The sequence below is a fragment of the Onychomys torridus genome, chromosome 11 (assembly GCF_903995425.1).
Source record: "Onychomys torridus chromosome 11, mOncTor1.1, whole genome shotgun sequence".
Lineage (NCBI taxonomy): Eukaryota > Metazoa > Chordata > Mammalia > Rodentia > Cricetidae > Onychomys > Onychomys torridus.
The window spans coordinates 49,935,048-49,949,418 of record NC_050453.1 but is presented as its reverse complement, the minus strand read 5'-3'; the positions used below and the strand labels follow the sequence as shown (position 1 = coordinate 49,949,418).

The window sequence follows — 14,371 nt, the reverse complement described above, 5'->3', positions numbered from 1 at the left end:
TCAGCCTTGATACACTGGAGAGGGGATAGGCTCTCCTTCAACTTGGTATGCCAGACTTTGTTGACTACCATGGGAGGCCTTACCCACTCTGAGGAGTGGATGGGGGTACAGTGGGAGTGAGGTGAGGAGGCGGGAGAAGGGGAGGGAGGTGGAACTGGGGTTGATATGTAAAATGAAAAAAAATTAATAAATATATTTTTTTAAAAAAAGAGTTATGGTTTGGACATGAGATATTCCCTCAAAGGCTCATTTGCTGAAAGTTGGGCTTAGATTTACATAGCAGATCTAATCCTGAGAGGTGACCAGATCATGAGGAGTCCTGACTGAATCAGTGAATTTATATAATTTTTTGATGCACATATACCAGCTACTTTATGTACAATAAAGGAATGGGGAAGGAGAAAATGAAAAAAAAAAAAAGTAGAGAAAACCAGCTATAGCACTAGAGATATGATAGAATCAAATGGCAACTTTCACATTTTTGGTCTATAAAAAATTCTGGAGTAAAGAGGCTGGTTCTTTTTTAAGTAGGTATCTCCTGCTGTGGTAGCTTGAATGTAATTGGCCACCATAAGCTCATAGGAAGTGGCACTATTGGGAGGCATGGCTTTGTTGTAGGAGGTGTGGCCTTGGAGGAAGTGTGTCACTGTGGGGTTGGGCTCTGAGGTCTCATCTATGCTGAAGCTACACCCAGTGAGTCAGTTCACTTCCTGTGGATCCAGATGTAGAACTCTCAGGTCCTTCTCCAGCACCATGTCTGCCTGCATGCCACCACGTTTCCTGCCATGACAATAATGAACTAAACTTCTGAACTGTGAGCCACCCAATTAAACATTTTCCTTTATAAGAGTTGCTGTGGCTGGGCAGTGGTGGCACATGCCTTTAATCCCACCACTTAAGAGGCAGTGCCAGGCGGATCTCTGTGAGTTCGAGGCCGGCCTGGTCTACAGAGCAAGCTCCAGGACAGGCACCAAAAATACATGGAGAAACCCTGTCTAGAAAAAACAAAACAAAACAAAACAAAAACAAAAAACAAAACAAAAAACAAAACAAACAAAAAATACAAAACAAAACAACCCCCCCTCCAAAACAAAAACAAAACCAAAACCAAAAACACAAAACCTAAAAAACAAAAAAACAGAGTTGCTGTGGTCATGGTGACTCTTCACAGCAATAGAAACCCAAACTGAGACACTTGCCCGCTGATGGAAACATCAACCATATCTTCATTCTCTTTCTATTAGGTGGGATGTACCTGTTTCACTGATTGGTTACCATCAAATCTGAATCTAATCTACCTAACTGACAAATCCTGTCGCTCACAGTAAGCTTCCATTACTTTATTAAATAGTGTATCCCCCATTAGTCTTAAATTACTCACACAATTGTCCTGCTCTGCTACCTTCAAACTAACATAAAGGTTATTCTCAGTCTAAACTCCTGTCTTATTTGTTTATTTATTTATTTGTTTATCTCCATGGTAAGCACTAGACTCCTTAACTGATCCTTTATAAAAGAGGTACCAGGTTTACACAGAAGGAGCACACAGTAAGACCAGGAGCTGAAGGAAGTGGCTGCACTGGATGAGACAGATGGCATGCCTGGTTTCAAAATTTGATGGTATTATTGGGAGTTTTAGCCTGGTTGCGGTTGTGCCTTTGTATGTGATATATAGTCCTTCTTGTCTCATCTACTGACTGTCATGATGTGAAAAGCTTCCTTCTGTCATGATATTATACCTTGCTATGGGGAATAAAACAATGGAATCATCCAATCAGATGCTGAACCTCTGAAAACCTGGTAAGAATGCATCTTTCTTTCTTTCTTTCTTTCTTTCTTTCTTTCTTTCTTTCTTTCTTTCTTTCTTTCTTTAAGATGTCGTCTTAGTTAGGGTTTCTGTTGCTATGACAAAACACCATGATCCCAAAAGCAAGTTGGGGAGGAAAGGGTTTATTTGGCTTATATTTCCACATCACAGTCCAGCACTGAAGGAAGTCAGGACAGGGACTAAAAACAGGGCAGGAACCTGAGGCAGAAGCTGATGCAGAAGCCATGGAGGGGTGCTCCTTACTGGCTTGCTCAACATGGGCTGCTCATCCTGCTTTCTTATAGAACCCACGACCATCAGCATAGAGATGGGACCACTCAGAATGGGCTGGGCCCTTCCTCACCAATCACTAATTAAGAAAATGCCTTGCATGCCTGCCTACAAAACTATCTTATGGAGACATTTTCTTAATTGAGGTCCCCTCCTCTCAGTTGACTTTAGCATGTGTCAAGTTGACATAAAACCATCCATCACAGTTTTTTTGCTCAAATATTTTGTTACAATGATGAAAAGTGACTAACACAGTAAGAGGGGGAGGAGGTACCTAGGATATTGAGGAGGAAGATCTGATAAAGCTTGAAGCACCATGACCATGAACTCATATAGGTCATGGGCTTATGGAATCTAATTTTAAGAAAATGAAATGTATCCTGAAAGCCTCCTTCTTATGGTATAGCTCCCATGGTTCCAAAAACTACTGTGCAAGTGACTGAGTGAAGGAAGGAATTAATAGTCTAGGCCCGCTGCCATACCTGTGAACATAATAGTCACCAACATGACGAGATATCTGTAAAGGTGTAGTAAGTGACCCTCACATATTGATGTTAACCTACAGCTGTCTAATTGGACTTGAGGCCCACTCAACAGTAGGGAAATCATGCCTGGTAGTGTAAATCCAACCAAATACCCAGGGCTAGTGAGGGCATGGGCTTCAGAAAATAATCTACTACCACCACTTTATTAGACTGACCTATAATTCCTTACTATATTCTAAGTCTTATCTTTATACCCACAGATAGTAGCTAACACACTTCACCATAAAAGCTTCTCTTCACAGCAAATGGAGACCATTACAGAAAACTGAAACTGGACACAATGAAGAAATCAATGGATCATGAGGATCCCAGCCCCAGTGGATACACCTACTCCCCAGCTCAGCATCTGGGTATGGCTCAGGGAACATCTTGGAAGAGGAGTCAGAAAGATTATAAAAGAATATCAGGAAGTCTTAGGTGAAACAGTCAAAACAGTCTCTCCAAGAAATGGCTGTATGAACAAAACTGGGATGGTGGATATATCAAAATACATGAACAGGGGAACATTTCACAGGTCCCATCCCTAGGCAACGAACTACAGACAACTGATGGCTGCTGGGAGAGGGAGAATTAGCCTCTCCCAGGGATGGGCCCCCTTATGACTTATTCAATACAAAGTGGTCAGCGCTGAAACCATATACTCGTAAGCCACAAAAACAGATTCAGCATGTTGTATTTATATATTTGTTCACACATATAAATGTTTGTTACAATAATAACAATAACAATAACCAAAGAAAAAGAGGCTACCAATTTTGGAGTTAGGGTGGGGGTACATGGGAAGAGTTGGGAGGGAGGGTCTCTGGAAGAGGGGGGAGAGATGAAAGAGAAGAGAGAAAGTGATATACTTCTGTTTTAATTAAAGTATATAAACATTTAAAACAACAAAATGAAATGCAATGTTTGAGTTTTGCTTTTGATCTGTCTTTCACAACAGAGGGTCATCTCTTCTACTCTCTGTGTCTTCTAGACTCAGAAACCCTTCACAAACATTTGCCAAAATTAAAATCAACAGTAAATTCCCAGTATGTATCGGCCTGCCCTCCCTCCCTCCCTCCCTCCCTCCCTCCCTCCCTCCCTCCCTCCCTCCCTCTCTTCCTTTCAAACAACTGATCTTTCTTTCTTTCTTTTCTTTTCTTTTCTTTTCTTTTCTTTTCTTTTCTTTTCTTCTCTCTCTCTCTCTCTCTCTCTCTCTCTCTCTCTCTTTCTTTCTTTTCTGAGACAGGGCTTCTCTATGTAGCTCTGGCTGTCCCGGAACTCGCTCTGTAGCCCAGGCTGTCCTCAGATTCACAGAGATCCACCTGCCTCTGCCTCCCAAGTGCTGGGATTAACAACGGTGTGTGCCACCACCGCCCTCAAATGAACTCTTTATCCTCCTCTGTCAACCTGTCAAGTGCTGGGATGAAGCATGTTACCACACCTGGCTATATTTTGAATTTTATGTTTATTTCATCCAGTACTTAATAAGTGCCACTTAGAGAAAAGGGAAGGTGTCTTTTCATCAATTGCCTTGTGGCTAAAGTGCTTTGACCAGAATAGATACATGTATAATTTAATATAAGCGAAATGGAATTATTTGTTCTTGTACGGTGTACAAGTAGAATCTCATATCTGACCTAATACTACAGTCTCTTCATTGACTTCCCAGCTTCCATCCTTTTAGTCTTTGTGTTGCTGTCTGAGATATTCCCATGCATTTAGTTGAGTTTGATGCCTCATGCTCTCCTAATACAATCCTAACGTTTAGTATTCAAGGCCCTCCACCTCCTGCACTACTCCTCTACTGCCGTATTGCACCCTACCCTTAACATCATGTGTTGGCCTTGCTGGTTCATGGATCAAAAATGGTTGATGCCAGCCCTTTGTTTCATGCTATGGCCTTCGACAACCTCTCTTGTCCTGTAGGTCACAGAAGAACTTCTTAAGTTGTTATCATCTGATTGAGTAACTCCAAGTTGCTCCTTAGCCAAGAGTTATCAACAGTTTCAGAGAACTCATCGGGCTGCCATTGACAAAAGTGACTACATACGTCAAAGGGTAGCTGCGCCAGACCTGTCCAAGTTTGCCTTTCAATGCTTGTGATGTTTTCCGTAACTGAGACTAATCTCTCAGCTACAGTTTTTGGCTAATTTAGGAAAACGGTGTTTGGCACAGGGCAGGCTCCTCATCTTGACCAGAATCGCAGTGTTTTTGTATGTGAGCCCCTCCTAATGGAAGTTCACTACCTCTGCCTTGTCTCACTCCCCAACCCAAAATGATCAAATACTATGATCAGACACACCCCAAAAGTCTTTCCTATTAAACTTTGGGTGATTTTATTGAAAGTCACTTATTGCCTCCCTGTGCTCACATGACATGTAAAAACAACTTTCTATTTATTTCAGGGTGACTGTGTGAAATGACTATATTTTGAAACATCCTTGGCATTAAAATACATTGACAATGAAAAGTTTCCAAAATGAATGGACTGTGGGTCATAAGTATTTGAACTGTGGGAAACTGGAACAGTAGGTTCTACTTATTTGTGGAGGTATGTGGTCTCTAATCTGAAATCTGTTTCAGCTTGTTCCACACAAGAAGACATGGAAAATACCATCTCAATAAAGCTTAAGCTTTCAGAAGCTCTAAAAGTCAAAACTTCTGATTTATTTATCATTTGTTTTTGTTGCTGGATTTTCCTTCTACCAAAAGTCAAATGCCACAGGGAACATGCCTAGTTAAAAATATTTATTGATTGATTGTCAAATGAAAAATTTCTGGAAATATTTATAGCCATTTGAGCCAGTGGACTTTTCAAACCTTGCCCTTTTAAAAAAACTGGGTACAGTGAAATGCCCGCAGTCCCCTCTACTTCAGAGGCTGAGGCAGGAGAATCATTTGAGCCTAGGAGTTTAGGACCAGCCTGGGGACCATAATCTGATCTCTTATTTAAATCAACAAACAAAATAAAACAATAACTACAACTAAAAATCCACAGTGATTGTTGTCTTTATCTTTCTGTGCAGTGATAAATATTTTCTTAATCTCACTGATTTCCATACAGTTTCTAATGTCCATCCATGCATCCATGCATCCATGCATCCATGCATCCATGCATCCATGCATCTATCCTGCTCACATTGTATATACCAATTGCAGGGAATCAGCAGAGAGTAGGAAAAAAGTGCAGGATCTTCACTTGCTCTCTTCATGGTCTAACTGGAGAAGATAAAATTATCAAATAACCATGTAACCCCTATTAAGAAATGCCTCTATTAAGCACCCCAAATTCTAGAACCTGGTGCTGTGACAACATCTAAAAAAGGATGTGGTCTAGGCAAAGGAGGTCAGAGTCCACTTCCCTGGGGAAGTGGCAATTGCGTTGGTAGGTGAGTGGTGAGTAAGAGCTAAAATTACACTGTGAGAGAGGAACTATCAGATGGAAAGGTTCCTGGGGGCTGGGGGGCAGAGTGTCTTCCAGCAATGGAGAAAGCCAGCGTGGCTGGTCTGGTGCAGAGAATTGTGTACATGGTTGGAAGGTAAGAGAAAGTCAGCCCTGTGGGCCTAGGCCATCTTAGGGATTGCTTTCATCCTGATATTTAGGAGACCTGTCAGGGGCTCATCAATGACAGGAGACAAGATCAGGTTTGTGTGTTGAAAAGATCCTAAGAGCTAAGAGCTAATATATGAGGTGTGGGAGATGGTGAGCAGAGGGAGGTAGGCTAATTGCAGTCCTGGTGTCCTCTTCCATCAGAGTGGGAACCCTGGAGAAGCTGGACACAGTGTGAGGTAAAGTAAATAGGACTTGGTGGGCAATGTGGATTTCTTTGTTAGCTAAGTACTTTATGAATTAAGAGCTCTGCAGACCTGACACATTGGTGTCATATTCCCATCAGAGTATCACCACTTCAATGAATGTGAATCTCACTCATGCAATCAGCGTTCATTCTGTTTCTGTTATATGTCATTATGGCTGCTGCTGATACAGGAAGGAACAGCTGCCCCTCCTGACTTGTGCCTTTTCCAGACATCTGGTTAAAGATGTGAATTAGAGTCGTTACAAAGAAACAGCACTTGAAATGCTGTGGGCCATTATCCTTCGGAAAATCAGGAAAAAAAAAAAAGTACCTCTTAGTGTTTCACATTTCTAAAGTACCCCTCATTATGTATGGATATCAGGGAGATAGCCAAGGCGAGGTATACACTAAGGAACCACGGTGAAAAATGGGTACTCTTAGGCTCACAAAGCTGTGGGATATTATTACTTGGGCTCAGATGTTCCAATTTCAAGCTGAGGATGGGCTCTGCCTCCTCCCATTTACCAACCCCCCTCCCTGCCCTTCCCTCCTCCCACTCTCCAGAGATTGAAAACTTGTCTCACAAAGGAAAGGGAATGCCTCTAAACTAGCCAGCAGGAAGGCCTTTCTCAGCTAGAACATTCCTGCATTTAGTCTAAGGGAAGCACTTTCTTTCTTCCTAAGGGATTATTAGCCCAGTGAAGGCAGGAGATGCAGGAAAATTCTGAGATTCTCATATTGACCCATCACAAAAGGAACAATGACCAGGTAGGTGTCTTGCTCATGCTAGCCCTGTGTAGGTGTCTGGAACCGATAATAAAACAGGCAGGCCCAAGGCCTACACACGTTTACTTCAACTTCTTTCTTCTCAGGCTGCTTGGCCACATATCCTTCATGCTTCTTTCCCCATGCTCTCTTATTACTCATTTTTAACTGGTCCTTAACACACAGGGCAATGCTCTTTTTTCTTTTTCTTTTATTAAATAACAAGTTCGACTTTCACAATGAGTGGTCCTAGGGATGTGATCTGATTTTCTTACAGCTACATAATGTCTATAGGTTTATTTTCCTTGAAGCAACCATTTCTCACTTCTAAGGGCTGTCAGCTCTCAGTAGACTGGAACAATGATCAATGCATGGTCACATCTCTTTACTAGAAAGTTGCTTTCTTTTATATCTGACACAATTCCAGTTACTGAAATCAAACACAACAGAATCACATCTGGACTTCCAAAGTTTCAATGACATTATTTATCAAAATAAATTTATTAAAAGTATTCAAAAACCACTTCAAAGTTTAGCTGCCTGCAAGACAGTTTTTGGCACTCATAACAGACACTGGTTTTCTCCAGAACAGTGCTCATTCCCTCTCACACACCATTTAACAACGCAAACGTACTCTTCAGTTTCAGTGATCCAGGACAGGACAGTACTAACCACCTGTAGTCCTAAGAACGTCAACACCCTTGCACACAGTAAACATTTTAATGTTCCTTAGTACTGAAATATTAAAACTAGAAGTAAAACCACTACGTGGTAACAATGGACTGATTTAGGGAAAGATGTACAGCCAGCTAGCTAAGGCCACATAATCCCAGACCTATTGATTTTAAATGTTTGGACCAACAACTTTCCACTGTATCTTTCATCTCAGACCCCTGCTTTCCCAGAGAGGAACAGCACACTCAGAACACTGTTCCCTTCCTCTGTTCTTCACACAGCAAGGGAAGCTGTTCTCACACAGAGCCTGTCCTAGGTTGCTGGCTTCCTGATTCACTACCCAACTTTGAATCAATAGTTCTGGGTGATGTTTCCTAACACCCAGGCTGAATTCAAGGTCAGTCTTTTGGCAGGTCACAGCCTTTCCTCTTGGGAGATATAATGAAATGTCCTCTGTTGGTGGCTCTGTCTCATGTAGCATGGGGCTCCGTGGTGATCTGTGGCTTTTTACACAAGCCCTGGTAGAATTCTGACTCCAAGAAACGGGGATAAGAATTGTTCTCCATCAAGCTGTACACCCTCTTCTGAGCGGTGGCAAAGCAGCCACTTGTAGCTTCTTGGATATTTTGGGCGATGAGAGTTTTTGTTTGAAAGTCTATGTTTATCTGAAAAAAAAAAAACCAGCAAAACTTGATTTAGTTGCGTATTCAACATTACAAACCGATGCTTAATAACAAAACATAAAAGATGTAATATGTGATCAGTAGTTATAACTATCAATTTTGGAGAAACCTCAATGTTGGGACAGCTGGAGTAGAGAGCCATACATAGATCTCCCCATGTGCCCCATAATTGGTCTATTCAATTCTTGTGTGTCACTACCGTGCTGTGTGTCACTACCGTGCTGACAGGAATAACGTTTTCTTACCTCTTTGGGAGCTTCCTTTTCTATGAAGTCGGTATATATTTTCCTTGCTTTTGAGGACAGTTTTTGGGGTGATTTGGTTTTTTTGAAGTCTTCACAGGCCAACCAGAATTCAATATTTTCTTCACAGAACTCAGATTTTAAAAAGGCCCTGAACGCAGCCAGTCCGTCTGAAAGTACAAGAAGACAAGCATGTGGAATGGAAGCCGAGTGGCCAGACAACACACTATTCTTCTAGGACTAGAATGGCCACTTCTCTAGACTTCCCTCAAACTCCATTCTCACAATTCAGCTCTGTAAGCACTAAGATGCCAGTAGGCAACATGCTTATGTTTGTGTTCTGCAACAAAAAAAAATACTTAACTTCACTGTCAATGCAAAATAAATATTTATGGCACAGCCATCCATTAGTTCTCTGGGGAGTAGGGCTTTTGAAAATATTCTTTGTAATGGAAAAGCTGACTTAACCCTGTCTATGAGGAACTGTCATTTTAATTTTTTAGGCTAACTTTTCTTCGCCACCTGAAGTGAATACCTCATGCTTTTCCATGATTAAACTGGAGAAACCAGGGCAAGAAAAACAGGCTTTATGCAGTAAATGTCTGAGGTACTTCCTGCAAGGTGCTCATGTGTGGTGTGGACATAGTTCTAGGATCTTTGGGATGCTGGTAAGAGATCAAATTCAAGAGGTTGGCTTACATTTACTGGCCAGCAGTTCATCAAAAGCTTCTGCCCAGAGCAGTGCTTCCTCAGGAGAAGGCCTGTAAGAGAAGTTCCACACGTGAGCTATACCACACAAGACAGTTCCTCTTTCCTGTTCAGTGGCTAGATGTTCATCTCTGCAACTTACTTGGTGAAAGCTTGTTTGCTTTTCTTGCCAGTTTTGGGTTTCCCAGGAGTGGAGGTATTTTGCAAGAAGTAGCTCAAACGAGTCTTCCAATCTTTTAAGCTAGAAGAGAGAAAGAGAGAGAAAAACAAAAATACATCAAGCAGCAATTCTTGAACAGTAACCAGTTGCAGCAGGGTAAAGGTCAGTCACGCAAAAGCTACAAACCAACCAGACAGGCAAGAACGATCAATCTCATCCCCGGAGCTTTTAAACCCCGCACATCATGGATTGATTGAACGTAATTTCATCCATTCACCTGACTCTAATGAGTTTTTACAAGCAGGATAGGACTACATAACATAGCGAGGATATTTTAAATTTTCACAAGTTACTTCGGACCTACAAAAAAGGTAGCGGTTTTTCTGCATGGGTAACTACAACTTGGTGACATTTTAAGATTGAGAACAGCAGCAGGGGAAGTGTCTGGAGTCAGCTGATGTTCCTTTCCTTTCCGCACTCGAGGCAGAAGGAACGACATTGGAAGTACATAGAGGTGTGAGTGAGTGAGTGTGTGTGTGTGTGTGTGTGTGTGTGTGTGTGTGTGTGTGTGTGTGTGATGGATTCCCGAGCTCCCCTCCGCCACCGCCCACAGTGCTTTCCGCAGCAGATACTGCAGAGCAAATTACTCATTCCACAGTCGTGACTGGGAGAGACCTACTTTATGATTTAAAACCGTATCTAAAGCGAATACGTTCAGATTCTTCACAAACATTACCCAGCAGCTGTGTGTAAGCAGCGCAGCACTCACAATGCAATGTACGGGGCGCTGCGGACCCTATTCAGCTGCAGGATTCTTAGGTCACATTAAATGCAAAACAAAAAAGCCAACCGCAGCCGTCTCAGTCCAGCTACCTTCCCCTTCACCATAACAACTTCCCGCAGCAGTTCCTAAACTCTCTAAAGCTCACACAGAAAAAGCACAACGACGAGATCTATCTAGCAAGCTAACTTTCCCTTCTGTCTCTCCCCCGCCCTCCCCACCCTCCGCGGGTTTCTCTGCAGAGGTGCAGACCGGAGTTAGCTTAAGTCAAAAGCCGAGATCGAAGGAAGAAGGTAGGTCCCTAGCAGCAAAGCCAGGCAGGGGTAAGAAGAGCCCTGCGGGAGAGAGGGCATACTCACAGTGTCCGCTTCATTTTCTCCCGCTTCTCCTCGACCTTGGGGCCGTTGCCTGCGCTCTTGTCCATGGGTACGCAGTCGTGCTGGACAGCCAGGAACATGGCACTTTGCATCAGTCGGACTCTCGCGGCCAGCGCAGCTGTTGGCTGCCCCGGCGCGCGGCGCGGGCTTTTAAGGCGGGCAGCGGCGCAGGGGCGGGGCCTGGAGGCGTCGGCCCCGCCTCTCGAGGGCGCGGATTGGCCCGCTGCGGACGGCCCGAGGGCGGGGCCGCGCGGGCCTGCGGCAGTCACGGCGGCCGAAGGGTCTGGAAGCGAGGGCGCTGTTGACGTAGGTGCCGCAGCCTCGTGCGCACACAGGCGGGGAGGAGGCGGGCGGGGACACCGAGGGAGCGCGGTTGGGCTGTCCGGGCGGACACAGCCGGGAAGGGTCCCGGAGCGTACCTTTCCCTTTTTATTTTTTTGAGCCCCGCCTTTGCAACTTATCTATTGTTCCCCATCTTTAAGATTCACCGGGACGCCTAGAAACTGCAGCGGGGATGGGGCGAGCCCGGCCGGCCCCACTCAGACACTCTGCCTATTCTAGGGGAAGGACATAAACAATTAGAGAAACCCCGAAAGAAACGTGGGCTCCCGAGCCAAGTGCTGTGCCTCTTCTCTGCTGTTCGCTCAGGCATCTTGGAATTCCTTAAGGGAATGCACGCTGGTCAGGGAGGAAGGTGGAGAAAGGGCTCTTAGGAGAAGCCGGTGTTTTACATGGTTCTGCATTTTTGATCATTAAAGGCTTGGCTGCAGCAAGCTGTGACGGGGTAGGGTCCCCTCCTCCCCCCAGCAGACCTGAAAGGTATCCTCCTGCCTGGGCACAGCACAGATCTGAGTTGATAGTGAGAAATACAAAGGGAAACCCAAGATGTTGCAGTTCGGATGCAGGCGGATCGTGTTGTAGTTTCAGAGTGTGTGCAGGGAATCAGGATTTCCTCGTGAGTCATTCTTCGTTGAGCAGTCTTAGAATTGACCAGCTGTTCACCTGTTTAAGGGGTGGGGGTGTGGGGCTAGCGCTGGAGGGGAGAGTCGGGAAGTGTAAACAGTCTGCTTGGACAAGCTTCATTTGTGAATTCCTCAGAAACCCATCTCCACTCCCGCAGGTTTTTAAAATGCTCTGGTTTGGTAAGAACAAATCCATGACTGCAGTCACAAACTGATTCAGCTTCCTATGTTACCAGAAAGATGCAGCGGAATATCTAAGTGGTTTTCCCATAAAGTCGGGGCAGACAGATGAACAACACAGTATGGTGTGGGCTCGGGTTATCCTGCTTCACACTAGCCCTTCTAAAAGAAAAACGGAGACACGTTCCTCAAACCGGGAACCAGGCAACACATTGCTACAAGCTGCGGGTTGTTGAGCTCCGGGTTTGAGTCAGAGAACAAAGTCTGCAGTCGCTAGTGAAGAAAATAGGTATAGCCTTTATTACCAAAGGAATTTCACTTTGATTTTAGTAACAAATGCTTGAAAGCGTGTTTATAAATCTGTGAAATGGAAGTTTTCATAAGCTTGATAGAACTGCACGGTTCCTACATCTCTTTTAATTTCTGATGATTTAATACTTTATGAAACATGTAAAATAGAAAAAGAATGTTGCTGTTTAAAATACGTGTAATGTGCAGGCACATTTGATTTTTCTCAACAACACAAAACATGGATGTACTTTTCACTGACAACCCTGGGTGTTAAGAATCATAAACACTGACGTTCCCTGTAGGTCAGGAGTCCCTAGACACTTGAATCTGTCAGCAGGTGTAATCAGAGCCAGCGTTTAACCAGCAGTTGCTAAGTGTCTGTTAGGACAGTCACTTTCCCCTGCTGGAGCCCTAGTTTCTCACGTCTAATAGCAGCAAGTGTGACTTTTGTTTTGTTTGTTTTTTTGGCCAGTCTCACCAAATATTATGCAGATCTTATATTTAAGACCTTTTGTAACTTCAACACTGTTCGTTAATTTGCATACATAAGCAGGGCAATCCAAAGCCAGCTTTTCAGGATAGAAAGATCATGAGGACTAACTCAGAGTTCATTGGGTTCTAAATGTGTAAATTCTATTAGCCATCAAGACAATGCAGATGTGTAGTGTCAAGCTTATGATATTTAATAAATAAGCAAGGAAAATAAGCCAAATAGTTCATATTTAACCTCTTCCAAATCTTGAAGCCCGAAAAGCCCCATCCTTTTTATATATTAACAAAAGTGAACATACATGTACCCTACCGACAACTGGTTGAAAGATAGACTGTCCTAGACTATTTTTGCATTTAATACAAGTTTTTTTTTAATTTTTATTTAATTTTTATTTTTATTTATTTATTTATTTTTGAGCCTTTTCAGACTGACAATCCATAGTAAGGCACACAATTATTTTCTCCCTGGAAATTGTGGTTGCTTGATAAGTTTGTGTAAGTTTACAACCACAGGTATTTTTGAGAGTTTAGGTAGTACCTCGTACAGGTAGAAACTTTTTTCTTTCGAAGTTCCCACATTGGGCTGGGAGGGAGTATAATGGCAGAGTGCTTGCTCAGCACCTAGGGGGTTCTGGATTCTGTCTCCACCAAAAATAAACCCCCATGTTAAGGTCTTTTTAAAGACCCACTTACATATTTAAAGTAAAAGGTACACGTCGGGTGACTTCCCTTTTGAGTTTGTTGTTGTTACAGTTGGCTTTTAGGTAAATAGGATTGCTAAATAGTCAGATGACACACAGTTTCCATTTTGTGGTGGCGGAAGTAACAAAGCAGTGTGGGTTGTAAAAGTCGCCAGGCAAAGCCACAGCAAGAGTTTGGCTGATAAACAAAGCCTAGGTTTCCATGTTGAATCTGCCATGCCCTCTACTGGAGGGAGCTTCTGAACACATTCCCCGGTGGATTCTCCCAGAGTGGGAGTGGAATGTTTTTTCTTTTAACAATGTCTCACAGGTAATATGAAGAGTAAAATGTCTTCCTTGCCAAATGCCTGTCTTCTCCATTAATTAACTGTTGTGAATTAAAGTGTTTATGTATACTAACTCATGCTTTAGAAATTTAGAACCAAGATATATTTTTTAAAAATTTTTTTTATTAATTTTACCTACCAACCACAGATCACCCTCTCATCCCACCTCCTGCTCCCCCAATCCCCGGCCTTTCCACACCACAACAAACCGAATTGTTATTCTGTGAATAACGAACGATGTGCTTTTTTCCCACTGGGCAGATGTTTCACTTACTAATTTGAAAGAATTCCAAACCTGTGGCTCACCTTTGTGAAATGTTAATTAAAAATTTTGTTTTTAAACCACAAAGTCAGGGATGCAGCAAAAAGTGGGAGAGGTAATTGAAACAGATAAAACATTAGTAACGTTCATCTAGTCAGAAATGGCACATGGGTCTTCTTTTTTCTGTTTTCTTTTGTCTAACTTTAGTTTGTGAAAAACTTTATCAGAATGAACACATGACTTCACAAGACTCTTCGTCAACTCTTTCCTATAATATGATCTCAGATTTCTGAAGTTACTATTAATTTCTTAAACTATAACTTCTGTGCCCAGAAGCTCAGAGAGAA

At 42.9% G+C, this 14,371-nt stretch overlaps 1 protein-coding gene across 1 annotated transcript; it reads right to left on the bottom strand.

The window, feature by feature from the left end:
- Nucleotides 1-7,650: 7,650 nt before the first annotated feature.
- Rgs2 (regulator of G protein signaling 2) lies at nucleotides 7,651-10,966 on the bottom strand. The gene is made up of 5 exons (XM_036202391.1): nucleotides 10,793-10,966; nucleotides 9,635-9,733; nucleotides 9,484-9,545; nucleotides 8,788-8,954; nucleotides 7,651-8,524 (listed from the first exon to the last, which is right to left on the bottom strand). Exons 1-5 carry the CDS (start codon nucleotides 10,900-10,902, stop codon nucleotides 8,330-8,332), a joined length of 633 nt encoding a protein of 210 aa, XP_036058284.1. The 5' UTR covers nucleotides 10,903-10,966; the 3' UTR covers nucleotides 7,651-8,329.
- Between the last annotated feature and the right edge of the window lie 3,405 nt (nucleotides 10,967-14,371).

Coding starts and splice junctions, on each gene's coding strand:
- Rgs2 (XM_036202391.1), bottom strand. CDS start 10,902: ATGCAAAGTGCCATGTTCCTGGCTGTCCAGCACGACTGCGTACCCATG. Junction 8,955..9,483: donor TGAACTGCTGGCCAGTAAAT/GTAAGCCAACCT, acceptor TTGTACTTTCAG/ACGGACTGGCTGCGTTCAGG. Junction 8,525..8,787: donor AAAAGGAAGCTCCCAAAGAG/GTAAGAAAACGT, acceptor TTTTTTTTTCAG/ATAAACATAGACTTTCAAAC.